Source organism: Brienomyrus brachyistius, chromosome 18 (genome assembly GCF_023856365.1).
Source record: "Brienomyrus brachyistius isolate T26 chromosome 18, BBRACH_0.4, whole genome shotgun sequence".
In the NCBI taxonomy this organism is placed as follows: domain Eukaryota; kingdom Metazoa; phylum Chordata; class Actinopteri; order Osteoglossiformes; family Mormyridae; genus Brienomyrus; species Brienomyrus brachyistius.
The window spans coordinates 22,423,115-22,436,076 of NC_064550.1; the positions used below are offsets into that span (position 1 = coordinate 22,423,115).

General features: G+C 48.1%; 1 protein-coding gene across 1 annotated transcript; it reads right to left on the reverse strand.

Moving 5' to 3' along the window:
• Positions 1-967: 967 nt before the first annotated feature.
• Positions 968-12,395, reverse strand: LOC125713271 (EMILIN-3). The gene is made up of 4 exons (XM_048984270.1): positions 11,803-12,395; positions 5,552-5,671; positions 4,048-4,373; positions 968-3,473 (listed from the first exon to the last, which is right to left on the reverse strand). Exons 1-4 carry the CDS (start codon positions 11,964-11,966, stop codon positions 1,654-1,656), a joined length of 2,430 nt encoding a protein of 809 aa, XP_048840227.1. The 5' UTR covers positions 11,967-12,395; the 3' UTR covers positions 968-1,653.
• Positions 12,396-12,962: the final 567 nt, after the last annotated feature.

Consider the following 12,962-nt stretch of genomic DNA (forward strand, 5'->3'; position numbering starts at 1 on the left):
AAATTTTGAAAAAAGGGGTGCTCTCGTACAAATCTGTGGCGTGAGCGAGGCATAGCCCCCTCCCGCCTTAGACGCCGCCGGTCTTTATAGTTTCCTTGAGCTGCCGCGTGACATCAGGTGACACGGGGACGTCACGCCGTCTGCGTGCGCGGCTTCCATTACCTTGTCCGGCGGCGGCGCGTGGTTGCTCCCCTCACCATGCCCTGTGAGTCGACTTCCTGGAGATGTGGGTGAGATATAACCATGCTGTTCGTTAGGTAGTGCATGTATAAATACTTAACAGCTCGTCCTAGTACCCCCCCCACGCGCATAAAGTGTGAAACTTATGACTTTAATGACCTTGACAGCCTTCTACCTGAAGTCTTGTTTATAGCATGCCTGAAGTACACAAATATGGTCTGTCTATAGTGGCAAAAGACCCTCATCGCCCTTCCAGGCAGAGAGGCTAAAGGCGAAACACCTCCTGTCTTTGTCACCTTGTCCGAAAGCCGTGTCCCTGCCAGCAGACCGATTCGGATGTAACTGTAGTGTGACTGAGCCTTGGGGTGCAACAGCAGCCGCCCCACCGCTGAAGCAGCGGTGCGACAATACCAGACGCGATTTTGTCCGTCTAATTTCTTTACTCGCATTTGACTCGGATCAGCAGAATCCGTACTTCGTAGACAGATATAGTGTAAAAGTGTCAACTGTGCACACGTTCAGGGCGTGTCAATACAATAAATTGCCTTTGTAATTCATGGAATAAAATAAAACCGCAATTTAACGTGCAGTTTGTGTTCGTTTGACGTAGCGCCAAATAGGCTTTCTTGCAATCGGATCAAGGGAAAAGGCGGGATATTCTCAGGGATGGGACTCTAGACTAACTTATCAAAAGCAAATTTGATTTTCCTTCCTTATCCTTCACAAGGACTAAAAAAAATACCGCTGCCAGCTTTTAAGAGGCTTTTCAACAAGACTCATACAGTCATTTATCAAAAATTAATATTGCACTTTAATTAATGAACGTTTCACTTTATCAACATTTGTAAAACATTGCCTACTTTTGTAATAGATATGTCAAATAAGGAAAATATGTAAAAAATAAAATCCACTTTCTCGTTCCCTAAATGTTATTCATTGTTCGCTTTACTGACACCTTGTGGTCACACAGAATTTCATTAGATTCTCCAGTCTAGTAGTTTTTCTTCATCACACTTAACAGCGTTACCTTCTCGTGTTTTAGTTAGGAAAACTATCGTTTAAAGATATAAAACTAAGCAGAAATATATATATATATATTTGTACATTATAACGAACATTTTTGACAGTAAAACATGTATACAATAGTTTAGCACCTCTGATGTTGGCATACAGTATTTCAAAAGGAAAATACAAAGTGAAGAAAAAAAAGTAGAATTGACTTGGCAGTAGAAACCTGTAGCAGCTTATTAGGGTGTGATAGCATATGCTTTGTTTGATCATTTTACAAATACGTCTAGCACTTAATGCAGTCACCATTTTTCATATAAGTTAGAAGGTCAGCTAAAATTCATATAAAACACAGGAAAACAAACACAAAAAATGTATATAGAGAAAATGCCCCCTTAGATTAAAACTTGAGAGAAGATTTTACAATCTATACAGCCGTAAAAGTTTGTGTTTATGCAGCCAGAGCTACTGCTCCCCCTGGTGGTCAGCTTTGCCCAGGCAGTCCTTGAGTCCGTCCTGGAGCTCGGTCAGCTGGTGCGAGTGGCTGCTAAGCGTGCCATTGATCTGTGAGAGGTAGGTGTCCGAGTGCCTCTCCAGCTCCCCGCGGATGCGCTCCAGGTCCTCGGCCAGCTCGCTCAGGCCGCCACAGCTGCCCTCCACCTTGGTGACACGGCTGTCCACGGCCTGCACCTCCTGCTGCACGTCCAGCGCTGTGCTGCGGCAGCCCTGCAGCTCCCCGGCCAGCCGCCGCCCCAGGCTCTGCAGTTCGGCCTTCAGCTGGATCAGCCTGCGCTCGCTGGAGCCCAGCTGTGCAGACTGCCTGCCCACCATCTGCACGATGCCCTGCATCTGCCCAGCCAGGCGGCCATCTCGCTCCTGCCATGTAGAGTTGGCATGCGTCACCTCGCTGGCAAACAGGTTGACCGAGTCGCGTAGACCCTTCAGCGTGCGGTTCACGGAGTTGACGCTAACTTTCAGCAGTGTGATCTCTCCCTGGATCGATCCCTCGGCCTCCTCCTTCTCTAGCCTGACCAACAAGGCCTGCAAGGAGCCATTGAGCCTGTCTAGTTGATCCTTATAGGTGTCTAGCCGCCCTGACAGCTTCTTCTCTAAACCTTTGCATTCCTCGATCTCGGCATGGAGCTGGGTGACATCCTCTCCAGGAGCTGGGGAACAGGCGGAAGTGCACAGGAGCTCCAAGTCTGTTAGCTGCTTCTGAAGCCCATCCAGGCCAGTCTCCACCCTCTGACGCACCGACTCAATTTCTGTTTCCAGTGTGGGCACAACTTGTCCCTCCAAGACGGTCGGTGTCGTGGCGTTACTCATCTCTTCCACAGCCACAAATAGCCGGTCCCCGAGACTCTTCAGCTTCTCGTCCAGCAGGACCTTGAAGCCATCCAAGGTTTCTAGGCCATCTGGAAATCTGTCACTGAAGCTCCCCTTCTCCGTCACGTTGATCCTGGAATCCATGTCATCCAGGGTCGCCTGTAGAGTTATCGTGTGCTCGTGGAACATGGTCTGGAATTGTCTCTGGGACTCGGTGAGACCCTTTACTGATTCTTCCAGCAGCAGTACTCTCTGTTCCAGGTGGGAGACCAGGCCACAGCAGCTCTCCGTCTGGGTGAGGCCCTGGATCTGAGCTTGCAGGCTGCCCAACTCTTCCCTGAGGCCTGTCTCTCTGCCGTCGAGCGACAACTGTATCTGTTCCTGGCCGCTGATGTGGTCCTGCAGGCACTTGCGTTGCACCTCCCCTATGCGGTCTTCACAGTGGTTCTCCACGCCTGACAGCCGCCTTTCAAAGCCGTCCAGGATGTCGGCTCGCACATTAGCCAGTCGAGTATCCAGAAGCTCCTCCAGGGGCTTTTGAGAACCGTCAAAACCCGGCTGGCCAGAGACAACCTGCATCAGCTGCTTGAGCTGCCCGTCGTGCCCAAGCACCATACCGTGAATCTCGTCCAGCATGTCACTCTTCGTCCTAAGGTCCTCCTTCACCTCTGTCACCCTCCCTACCAGGTCCCCAAGGCCAGGGAAGCCCTCGCCGCCGTCCAGGCCGTCAGGTGTGCCATCGGGGATCACACCAAAGCCGATGGATGAGTCCGACAGCCGGGGCGCAGGGTTAAGCAGGGTCCCCAGCACCTTGTTAGTCTCCTCTCGCAGGGACGAGCGCAGCCGCTCCTCCAGACCCGTCACAAAGCCATTCAGCGTGTTTAGGCTCTGAGACAAACGTCGGAGGTCTTCCTCCATGCGGTCTAGGCGCTCTCCTGTTACTCCAGCAAACTTCTGGCCTACAGTGACACAGTAAATGGCACAATGTGAGCATTTCCATCTTCTTCACCGTGTGTTACAGTCATTTTGATTATTTTCAACATCTCTTTTGCTCTTTTTGTTCTAGATCATGGCATCTGATCAAAATCCTGGTGGTCGCTGTCTATGAAAATGTATGCACATGCTGCTTTCAAAGCAAAACACATGCCCAACTCAAATATACCCTCTAGGATGAATAGCATTTATCTTATCTTTATTTAGCAGAGGCATAGGGCATCCACAGGTGACGCCTTTATGGGATGCCCATTCACTACAGGGAATCTGTTTCTGTCTGTTTCAGACAATCTAGGGACAATTTCTCTCTTAATCACATGATTTTGGACTGAGGGAGGAATCTGAAGTGGCCAGAGGAAACACGTTACACAAGAGGAGAATATGCAAACTTTACAGAAACAGGCCCAGAGAAGGAAATCAAACCCACAGCCCTAGAGGTATGAGGCAACAGCACCACCCACTGAGCCACAGTGCTGCCCAAAGCTGAATGGCACCAGGGATTTACGGACACCCGTTTAATAGAGGCGGTTCAGTAATTACCATAGTTGGATTTCATTTGCCCTGATGGCAGGAGTCCAGTGGGAATGGGCTCCGCCTCCTCTGGGCCGACCGGGAACGGCTTCATGGGCTCTAGGTGACCGCTGGGGAATGACTTCTGGCCTGGGTGTGGCCTCGGCCGACCGTAGGGGTAGCCCTTGAAATTCGGCCGGGGTACGGACCCTTTGAAAGGCGGCATCATCAGGTCCGGCAGCGGCGTGGGGCCCTCGTGGCAGCCCTCCCCCGAGAAGCCGGGGCAGCACCTCCATTCAAGCTCCGTCACAACCTTGTAGCCCACCTTGTACTTGGGTTTGTAGAAGGTCCGGTACCTGCGTGATGTCAGATGCGAGGTGATGAAAAGTCAATGAGGCATTCCAGCCAGACAGATCGAGGTATTGCACATTCGCTCAAGAGTGAAACCAATGCTTCCTTACATGATCCGAGTAAACACAACCATTGCCTTTAAAGACAGACTATAAAAACTACATCCTGCAGTTTTTATTGCCATATGTTAATTACTGCATTTTCTTGGGGCACAAATATACAGTAATCAACGGCGTAGGAGACACTTGGGGGTGGGGGGGGGGGCACAGCTTATAATTTAAATACAAAGGTCTATTTGTCGAGGGATGAATGATGCCAAGTTAAATATGGGATTTCTTAAGTCCGGCTCTTTCTCCTAAGACCAAAATATTGTTTTACGAGTAAACAAAATAAATATTCTTTCCAGAATATTCACTGACAGTAACTCAAGCAAATTAACTTAAATTTTTCCTCCAGGTGTTGGCAGACCACTGTAACACAAATGAGTGATACTTTTTTTAAACCAGGTGAATATTTAATTGTTTAATCACATCAGATATTACACTAATTTAACTTAGATTATCGTGCTTTTTTTGTGGAATTCATGAATTCACTAGCCCTGTCTGTGGGAATTTGTGATGTGACTTTCGCGAATGTTCCAATTTTTTGAATGGCTCTTCGGTTCAGTATGAAGGATGGGAAACGAGTCGTACTTGAGAGCCATTGTTTGCATTCATTGCGTGCACGTCTCACTGCCTGCCCTAAATCCACTCTACTCCCCTATACGTGAACAGTGAGAACCAGCCAGTCAAAAGAGGTAGACGTTGGCGCAGGTTCAGGACAGAATGAGCAAGATTTGTTAGTTGCTGTTTGCACAACTGCGGAATGAGATTATACTGGTGGGATATCTAAGAAATTCCCGTCACTAATGGGAATACAGCTACATCAGATACCGTAATGTCAGACTTTCACACTAGAGGTTAGTAAAGAGCCATATCTGACGCTGTGTCGTTGCTGTGCTTTTTGAACGGTTGAGACTGCGCGTGCACCAGATAAAATTATTCTGGACACTATAAGATATTTAATATGATATTTCACCACCTGTTGTTTTGCTTGGGGCATATTGGCATTAATTACATTGCTGATTAAATTATAAATAAATAATACACATTAAATGGGGAAATGTAATTTTTTGAATACTTACACAACAGTAGGACACTTCTGACCCCATGAACACTTCTTATATTCTGCTTTGACATAAGTTTCGGTTCCATCTTGCATTGTGCACGAGATGTTCTTCTGGACCACATAAGCACAATGGTTTCTGTTCAAAGAGGGGAAACACAGGAAATTTCACATTTATCGTGGGGGGGCAGCAGACAAGAATAAAACAGTGTCAGGTCGACAGAGAGGGTCGCAACTGGCTACTGGTGGAGCTACGTTCTCATCACCTGATTTCACCCCCATCCCTGGGACATCCGTACTAAGTTAATGTGACACGTAAATAACACTTCACAGCACCAAAATTCCCACATTCCACATTTTGCTGAAAGCTCACAAACAAACAAGCCGAGCGTCCGAGCTGGTAAATCTGTCATTTTCGTTAGTGTCCAATGCTGTGTCTTTGGGAACAACGAATACCACAAGCGGGCTTAGCCTTCCTCGTATACAAACTCGATAACTGAATATCAGGGTGCCAATTATTTAACACAAGCCGTAATCGGAATCTGTTACAGACGCTGTTTATTTTAAGACGCACGATGGGCGTCGTTATGACCGATCACTCGGGGCAATAACCTCGAGAATTTTAAACTTAACCCCGAAAGCAGTTCTTTCAATCAATAAATCAATAAAGTTAAGCCCCAGGTAAACTTGACTTAGCCCGTGATATTTTCAGTAGCTACAAACGCTCCTTAGACTCGCAGTTAGATGAACAATTGAAACTGTTCGAACGTTAAATTGCGACAAAGTCCGTAGCTGCAAACTTTCATATTGAGGTTATTGAATTTATGTTTAGCTCGCGCTTTGTCTAATGCCCAGCTGAGAATGTTCTTAGTACTTTCCCGAGCAGCTATTAGAGGCATTTGAGGAATCCCTTGGTTGGCTTTTGACAATTTCATTCATGACTTAGGGAGGAATTTTCTGGTAATAAATTAACCGCGAATGGCTTAGTGCAGTGGTTCTCAACCTTTTTTTCACCGCGACCTAACTTTAAACATGCCGGCTCAGTCGCGACCAGTATAGGTATAGTATAGATCAGTATAGGTTTAAATTAATGCTATGATCAAGCACGCAGTACCCTCTGCAGTTTACGCCAATCGATGCCTATTGCACAAATTTGATTGGATGTGCCAATGAATTTTAAATTAAGCATCTGTGGTTTGGATTCTTGGATTGTTTGAATGTTCCGTAGTTTTGCGATAAGCATTTGCAGGCTGTTTATATAGGTTAATTCTAGGATTGGGGCTGGGAAATCTGATCGTGGATCAGCATAGGAGTATGCTTGTTTGAAAATGCCTACATTTCCAGCTCTGCCTCGCGACCCAGGGGTTTAAAATCGCTGGCTTATTGGAAGCTGATATACTAGTTTATGTTTAAACCCAAATATATGCAGCAAGATAAGCGAGTTTTTCTAAATTGTCCATAGTCTTTGAGTGTGTGTTTGACCAGCAGAGGGTGTTTCATTACTGTTCTTCCTGGGATATTTCCCAGAAGCCTTTGGGACCCTGTACTGGATAAGCGGTTTTGGCAGACGGCGGTTTGGTTGCTTATCTGATGGGTTTATACATTTCATATGTATTATGCATTCCTCATAAATGATTTTCAATGAAATAACCGAGCATGTGAAACCCCAAAATGGAATGTGGTGAGTCTATAATGGGCTGTATTGTGTTTGTGTGTCTAGCTGTGTGTCCTCTGATGGATCATCTAGTCCTGGGTGTCCCTTGCCTCATGCTCTCTCCCCCCCCCCCCCCCCCCACACACACACACACACACAGTCTAAAAACATGCTGCAGCTAATCAAAGTTACCAAATTGCCCATAGGTGCCTGTGTGAATGACCGCTGTGTGTAACTGTGCCCTGCGATGGGTTGGCACCCCATCCTGGGTTGTTCCCTGCCTTGCACCCATAGGCTCCAGATCCTCACAACTCTGAACAGGACAAGCAGTTGCAGAAATTGGTTGGATGGACCAAATAGAATGGTTGCAATACTGTGACTTATTCACATGGTGTATTGAGGTTTCAGGATTTTTTTTTTTTCATGGAAGTTCAATCTCTAAAGCGAATCAGCTTTGGGTGAAATATGACTAACTCGAGAAGTCCATGCTTGGGATCTATGCCTTCTGTGTTTTTCTAACCTATCATTAAGCTACATTTTCTCCTTCATTTGCGGAGCTACTAATTTGTCATGGCCTGCATATTTTGCTTTATCGCATTATCTGTTTATTTTCTTCTTTCTGTTACTGCCTCACTGGACTCTGTGTTCTTTCATCTATGCTGAGCATCTTTGGGTTCTTGAAAGGAGCTACAAAAATGACTATTATTTTTGCTATTATTATTATTATTATTTTGCCTGCCCAGAATTAATATGTATAAATATCACACTAGGCAAAGACAGATTCTTGCCGTGTTCATGAACTCTAACATCCACTCTGAGAGTCGTCATTCACCCAGCTGGACAAGAGGTCCACAGTTTAAAAGCCAGGAGACAATGTCCGCAACCCTACAGGAAGCTGTGGGAGATCCCAGGCTGATCCATCTGCACGAGAGGGGAGTAACCTCTGCTCAGGAGAGGAGATGAGAGGGGAAACTTCCATCTAACATCACATCCATCCACTAGAAGGCCCGTGTTTAACACAGAGGCTTACATCATCCTCATTATTCCTACCAAAAATATTTGTATTTTTCTGAACAAAAAAAATACCTTCTCTGGCATGTGGGGTGTCACTGTATATAGCCTTACATTTCGGGCCTTGAGTTCCTCCCATGCCCCACCCCCAAGTAATACCAAATTCCCTTTAAGATTCCCATATGGCCCTCTGCAAGTATTATTACAAGGAACTCCCCCTCCCCCCGTACCAGAAATAAAAAAAAAGCGCTGCATTAATGTGGTCCCTTCTACCACCGGCCATGAGAAGGTGGCCATAATCTGACCTCTGAAATTTATTGGCGCAGCAGGGGCAGGGGGTGGCGGGGTGGGGGGGTTTGTTGGTGCACAGGACCCGACTACATTTTAGCTGTTTAGCGACTGTCTCCACCTGGGTCTTTCCTTTAAGTGAAAACCTGCTCTTAAATGTTTTCCAGATCGAACTGGGCCCCAGAATGTCAGGGTAATGAATAATGCACCTGTCGTTTCTGCTGCATTTCAAAGAGAAATAAAAAAGAATAATAAAACAGCCTCAAAATGCCCCGATGACATTTTCTCCATTATTTTCAATTAAGTCCTGTTTTTTCTCTGCCCGGTGGATCGGTTTCAGCTCCCGTGTCACTGAATCGCTGGTAGAAAGGTTGCTATTGAATGTAGTTTTATCAGCAGTATGTGGACTCAGTGCCAGACATCTACATGTTGCATATCCCCCCCCCCCCCCATAAGAGATGTGGTTTGGCACAGTCCCATCTCACTTCCATAGAAATATTGACTAAGCCTCTGTGGTACGGCCGACTAGGGGGGTGGGGGTATGAAGAAAGGATCTTTTACTGATGTTCACTTGGGGAATAATCGGGGGTGGGGTACTGCCCAGTCAGGCTGCTGAAAAATGGATTCCATATGTAGGGGGGTAGTGGGGGGCAATCAGGCGACCTTCCTGCATGGATACACACACCTCCAGCAGGTCGGAACGGGCAGCAGTCTCCTTGTGCCTTCAGGAGGTGCGATTTCACATGACCACCTGCACGTTTGTTTAGTCTGTAGGGTCAGTATTGATGTAGAGCTCTGTGGGGGGGGGGGTGGGGGGGTGCGTTCACCGATAGCCTAAAACTGTCCTTCACAGTGATCCCCGTCCCACTCAGCCTCCAAGGCTGCCCCGGTACTCCGGTGCCCTGTGTAGTGCCACCCAGTAGTTGTTACCCCCCCCCCACCTCAAATGACAAGAAGATGAAAATAGAACAGATTCATTCATCATCTTCCATAACAGCTTATACTGGGTCACGGGGAGCCTGGAGCCAATCCTAGGAAGTATGGAGCAGGAGGCAGGGGACGGGGAATGTCTGTGACAGGCGTGACAGGGAATGTCTGTCACAGGCATGACAGGCGCGACAGGGAATGTGTCCTTGAACCATATTCAAACGGCACGCAGTAAAGACACGGAATCAAAACCCCTTTAGGTTTCATACTCTGTCTCCTCCCTGTCACAGAAATCACTGGTCGATGGTAAGGTTGCCCTGGTGGACCCAATGGCAGGTGCAGTGTGCACTGAGCGGCTGAGTATTGTGAGCATTGCGAGCATTGTGAGTATTGTGAGTATTGTCATGCTCAGGCTAGGTCCCCTTGTTAGAGTGGCCAGTAAAGGTGTTGGGGTGAATCAAGCTCAGCTCTCAGACCGTTACAGTTCGGAGGTCAGAAGGAAGGCTAAGGCCCTATTTGATTGTACCAGCCACCCCCTGCAGAGGGAGTTTGTACTTCTACCATCAGGTATAAAATATAGATTTCCTACTCATAGGGCTAAAAGATTCGTACTGCAATTTGGGTAAATTTGCAGAAATTTCAGCTCAGTCGTAAACTTCGGCCAAAAACACGTGTGCTCTTCATGCAAAGGATAATGGAGAGAAATCTCAGAAACACCCTGGAAATCCTACACATATGCATCTGCCTTCCTTATTGGTCCTGCTCAGCACCTACTTGTTTTGAAGGATCCTGGTTTCATAACCACAGTCATATGAGTCTGCATTCCTCGCCTGGGCCTCAACCCTCGAACTGGGCTCCTAACCCGCTCCGATCCCATGACCGATCCCCAGAGTGCACCCTGGCCAAGGTAGGCCTATGACATGTCTATTAAAGTCGCCGAGCCAGGCGAGGATGTAACAGAGAATCCTTTGTTTTTTTTTGGCTTGTTAGACATATGGGTCTAAGCGCGATGGAGGAAGCAGATCCGGAACAGCGGATCTCGGAGTGCCTGAGCATTCCACCAGCATCGTAGGAACCGCAAGAGACGAACACCTGACCCGTTGTGCAATGTTCCCGTTCCTTGGGGGATTCGGAAAGGAGGGCAATCCTAATCAGTCGCCTGTGAATTAATTTCCCTGGGATCAAACTTCCTGAAGCACTAGTTTGAGCAGGAATGAAATTGCAGGTGTGGATGTGGAATATCAGAGAATTCGGTGTGGATTCCATGGGGTTGGTTGTACGGCTCCCGTGCACACAGAAACCTTTCCCCCTACCTGGCCCCACTGTCCCCCTAGCTACACCCCCCAGACCTGAAACAGAGGCAGAGTTAGGCTAATGGGGGGGTGGCAGGGAGGGTGGGAGTGAACAGCAGTGTCCTGTGCAGGGACAAAGTCCCATGAGTGACATCCTTTGGACACCTCCCTCAAGTCAACTCTAGGACCTCAGTGTTTTCTCATCAATGGGATTGGGGTATGGCTCAGGTCAGGATGCTTTGCCTGTAACCAGAATGTTGCTAGTTCAAATCCTGGACTTCGGCTCTTAAGAAACGCCCTTAAGCCCCTCCCCCAACGACTCCAGGGACTGTGTGGTCCTGCCATCTCAAAAATGAACACAGCTTTGGATAAAAGCATCTGCTAAGTAAGTAAATACAACTGGACCAAACTCAGGGACTCAGCTGGTCCCAGCGGGCGACAGTTTGAAAGACGGTTTTAGTTAACAAGGTAGCCTTGTAACACACCAACCATGAATGAGTAACACTCGTGCTGTTAATATTAATAATAATACGACTAATAATACAAATTATTATTATGTGGGTTCCGGTTGTCCTGTTTGTTCATATCACTTAGCTCCGGAGATCTCGTAGATCCGCTTTGTGAATTCCTACATTAATCATCTCCCATTCACACTGTAGATGTATAAAGAAGTCAAAGGAGCATCACACAGCATATCTCCCCCAACCCCCCCGTCCACAGGGACCCTCCCTAATGTCACATTTTGAGCATCAAACACACAGCAGCCCTTCATCTCACACACGTTACACTCTACACGCGAACAGGTAAAACGTCATGAGTCCCAGTTACGGTCCTGACGTCCCGTTTGCTGACGGCTCTCCTCGCCTCTCATCCGCGCTAAGCTTGTCATCGAGCGTCAAGTGTCACAAGCCTAAGCTGCAAGCTTGCAAAGCCCCTTGACAGCTTTAGGAAACCCCAATCGTAGCTTTTCTGTATCTTGGCAGAGACGTAAATGCACCCGAGCGTAACATTAGCCGTTTATTTTATTGGGACTGCCGTGGGTTCAGATGACAATCAGTCGCACTCCTGCAGGCACGTACGTTTGGCACTCGTACTCACTTGTGCCTCCCCATGGGCTTCCCGGGGGTGTAGTGGGGGGCGGCGCCAGACTTGTACAGGCTGTATCTGTACGGGCTGCCGTAGGATCCTTTGGCATCAGCTACGCAGAAGAACAATCCAAGGATGGAATGATGCAGCACGAGCAGGCTGAGAATCTGCTTCATCTTCAGCTCTCTGTCGCGAAACAGCAGCAAAAGAAAAGCAGAGAGACCTCGCAAGATGTAGAAGGATCACATGAAAACAGTGTCCCAGTACTGGGTCACAAAAATTGTGGGTTTTCCGTTTGGTTCCAGAAGGTCTGTGAAGTTGACGTCCTCGGTTTGACCGAAGGCAAACCTGTGGCTTCTGAGTCTGCTGCAGCCGGGCGCAGAGAGAGAGAGAGAGAGAGAGATACGAGGGAGAAGAGAGGAGAGGGGAGGGGAGGACGGAACGCACAGATGTGATGGGTAACGGAGCAGGCAGGCAGAAGAGAACGAGGGTGAGTGAGGGAGTGAGAGAGAGAGAGAGAGAGAGAGAGGGTGAGACACCAGGAGAGCTACTGCAGGCTCTAAGACAGCTTCTGGCTGTGGGACCTACTGACGAGACACCGTCAGCCAAACTGCGCTCTCCCCCGGCACGAGGGCCCGCTAGAGCCTCTTCAAAGGGGGCAGGCTGCCGGGTGGGGGGGGGGGGGGGGGGGGATTTGCATATCCCTCCCAAACCGCCAACTTGGAATTCTTTCCAAAAAAAAAGGGACTCCAGGCCGTGGGGAAGCAGGGTGGGGCAAGCCCCCAATCCAATCCAATTTTCGGGAGGGAGGAAGCAGCATAGCATTGCCAAATCCGCCCCCCCCCCCCCAGCCCCAGTAAGGCCCCCTCCGCCCCCTCCGACTTTAACGAGAAGAGGGGGGCCACGTGTGGGGCTGGTTCTCAATCCTCTGATATGTGTTTGTTCTCACTCTGATGCCAGGTATCCATGTCTGCGTCCTGTTTTCTGGGGTCGTCGCTGTCCCAGATACAGAGCTTTCAGTCCCGAAATGGACCAGATCAGTATCCAGACGCAGGTTCAGCCAGTACATTGCCGAGGGCCTCACTAAGTGATGAAATCACTCTGGAGACTATGGGATGTGAACCAATATGCTTCAAATCACAGGTACTGAATCCAAGCTCACAGAGTCAAAC

Coding starts and splice junctions, on each gene's coding strand:
- LOC125713271 (XM_048984270.1), bottom strand. CDS start 11,966: ATGAAGCAGATTCTCAGCCTGCTCGTGCTGCATCATTCCATCCTTGGA. Junction 5,672..11,802: donor AAGCCCATGGGGAGGCACAA/GTGAGTACGAGT, acceptor CTCTTTGAACAG/AAACCATTGTGCTTATGTGG. Junction 3,474..4,047: donor GCAAATGAAATCCAACTATG/GTAATTACTGAA, acceptor GTGTCACTGTAG/GCCAGAAGTTTGCTGGAGTA.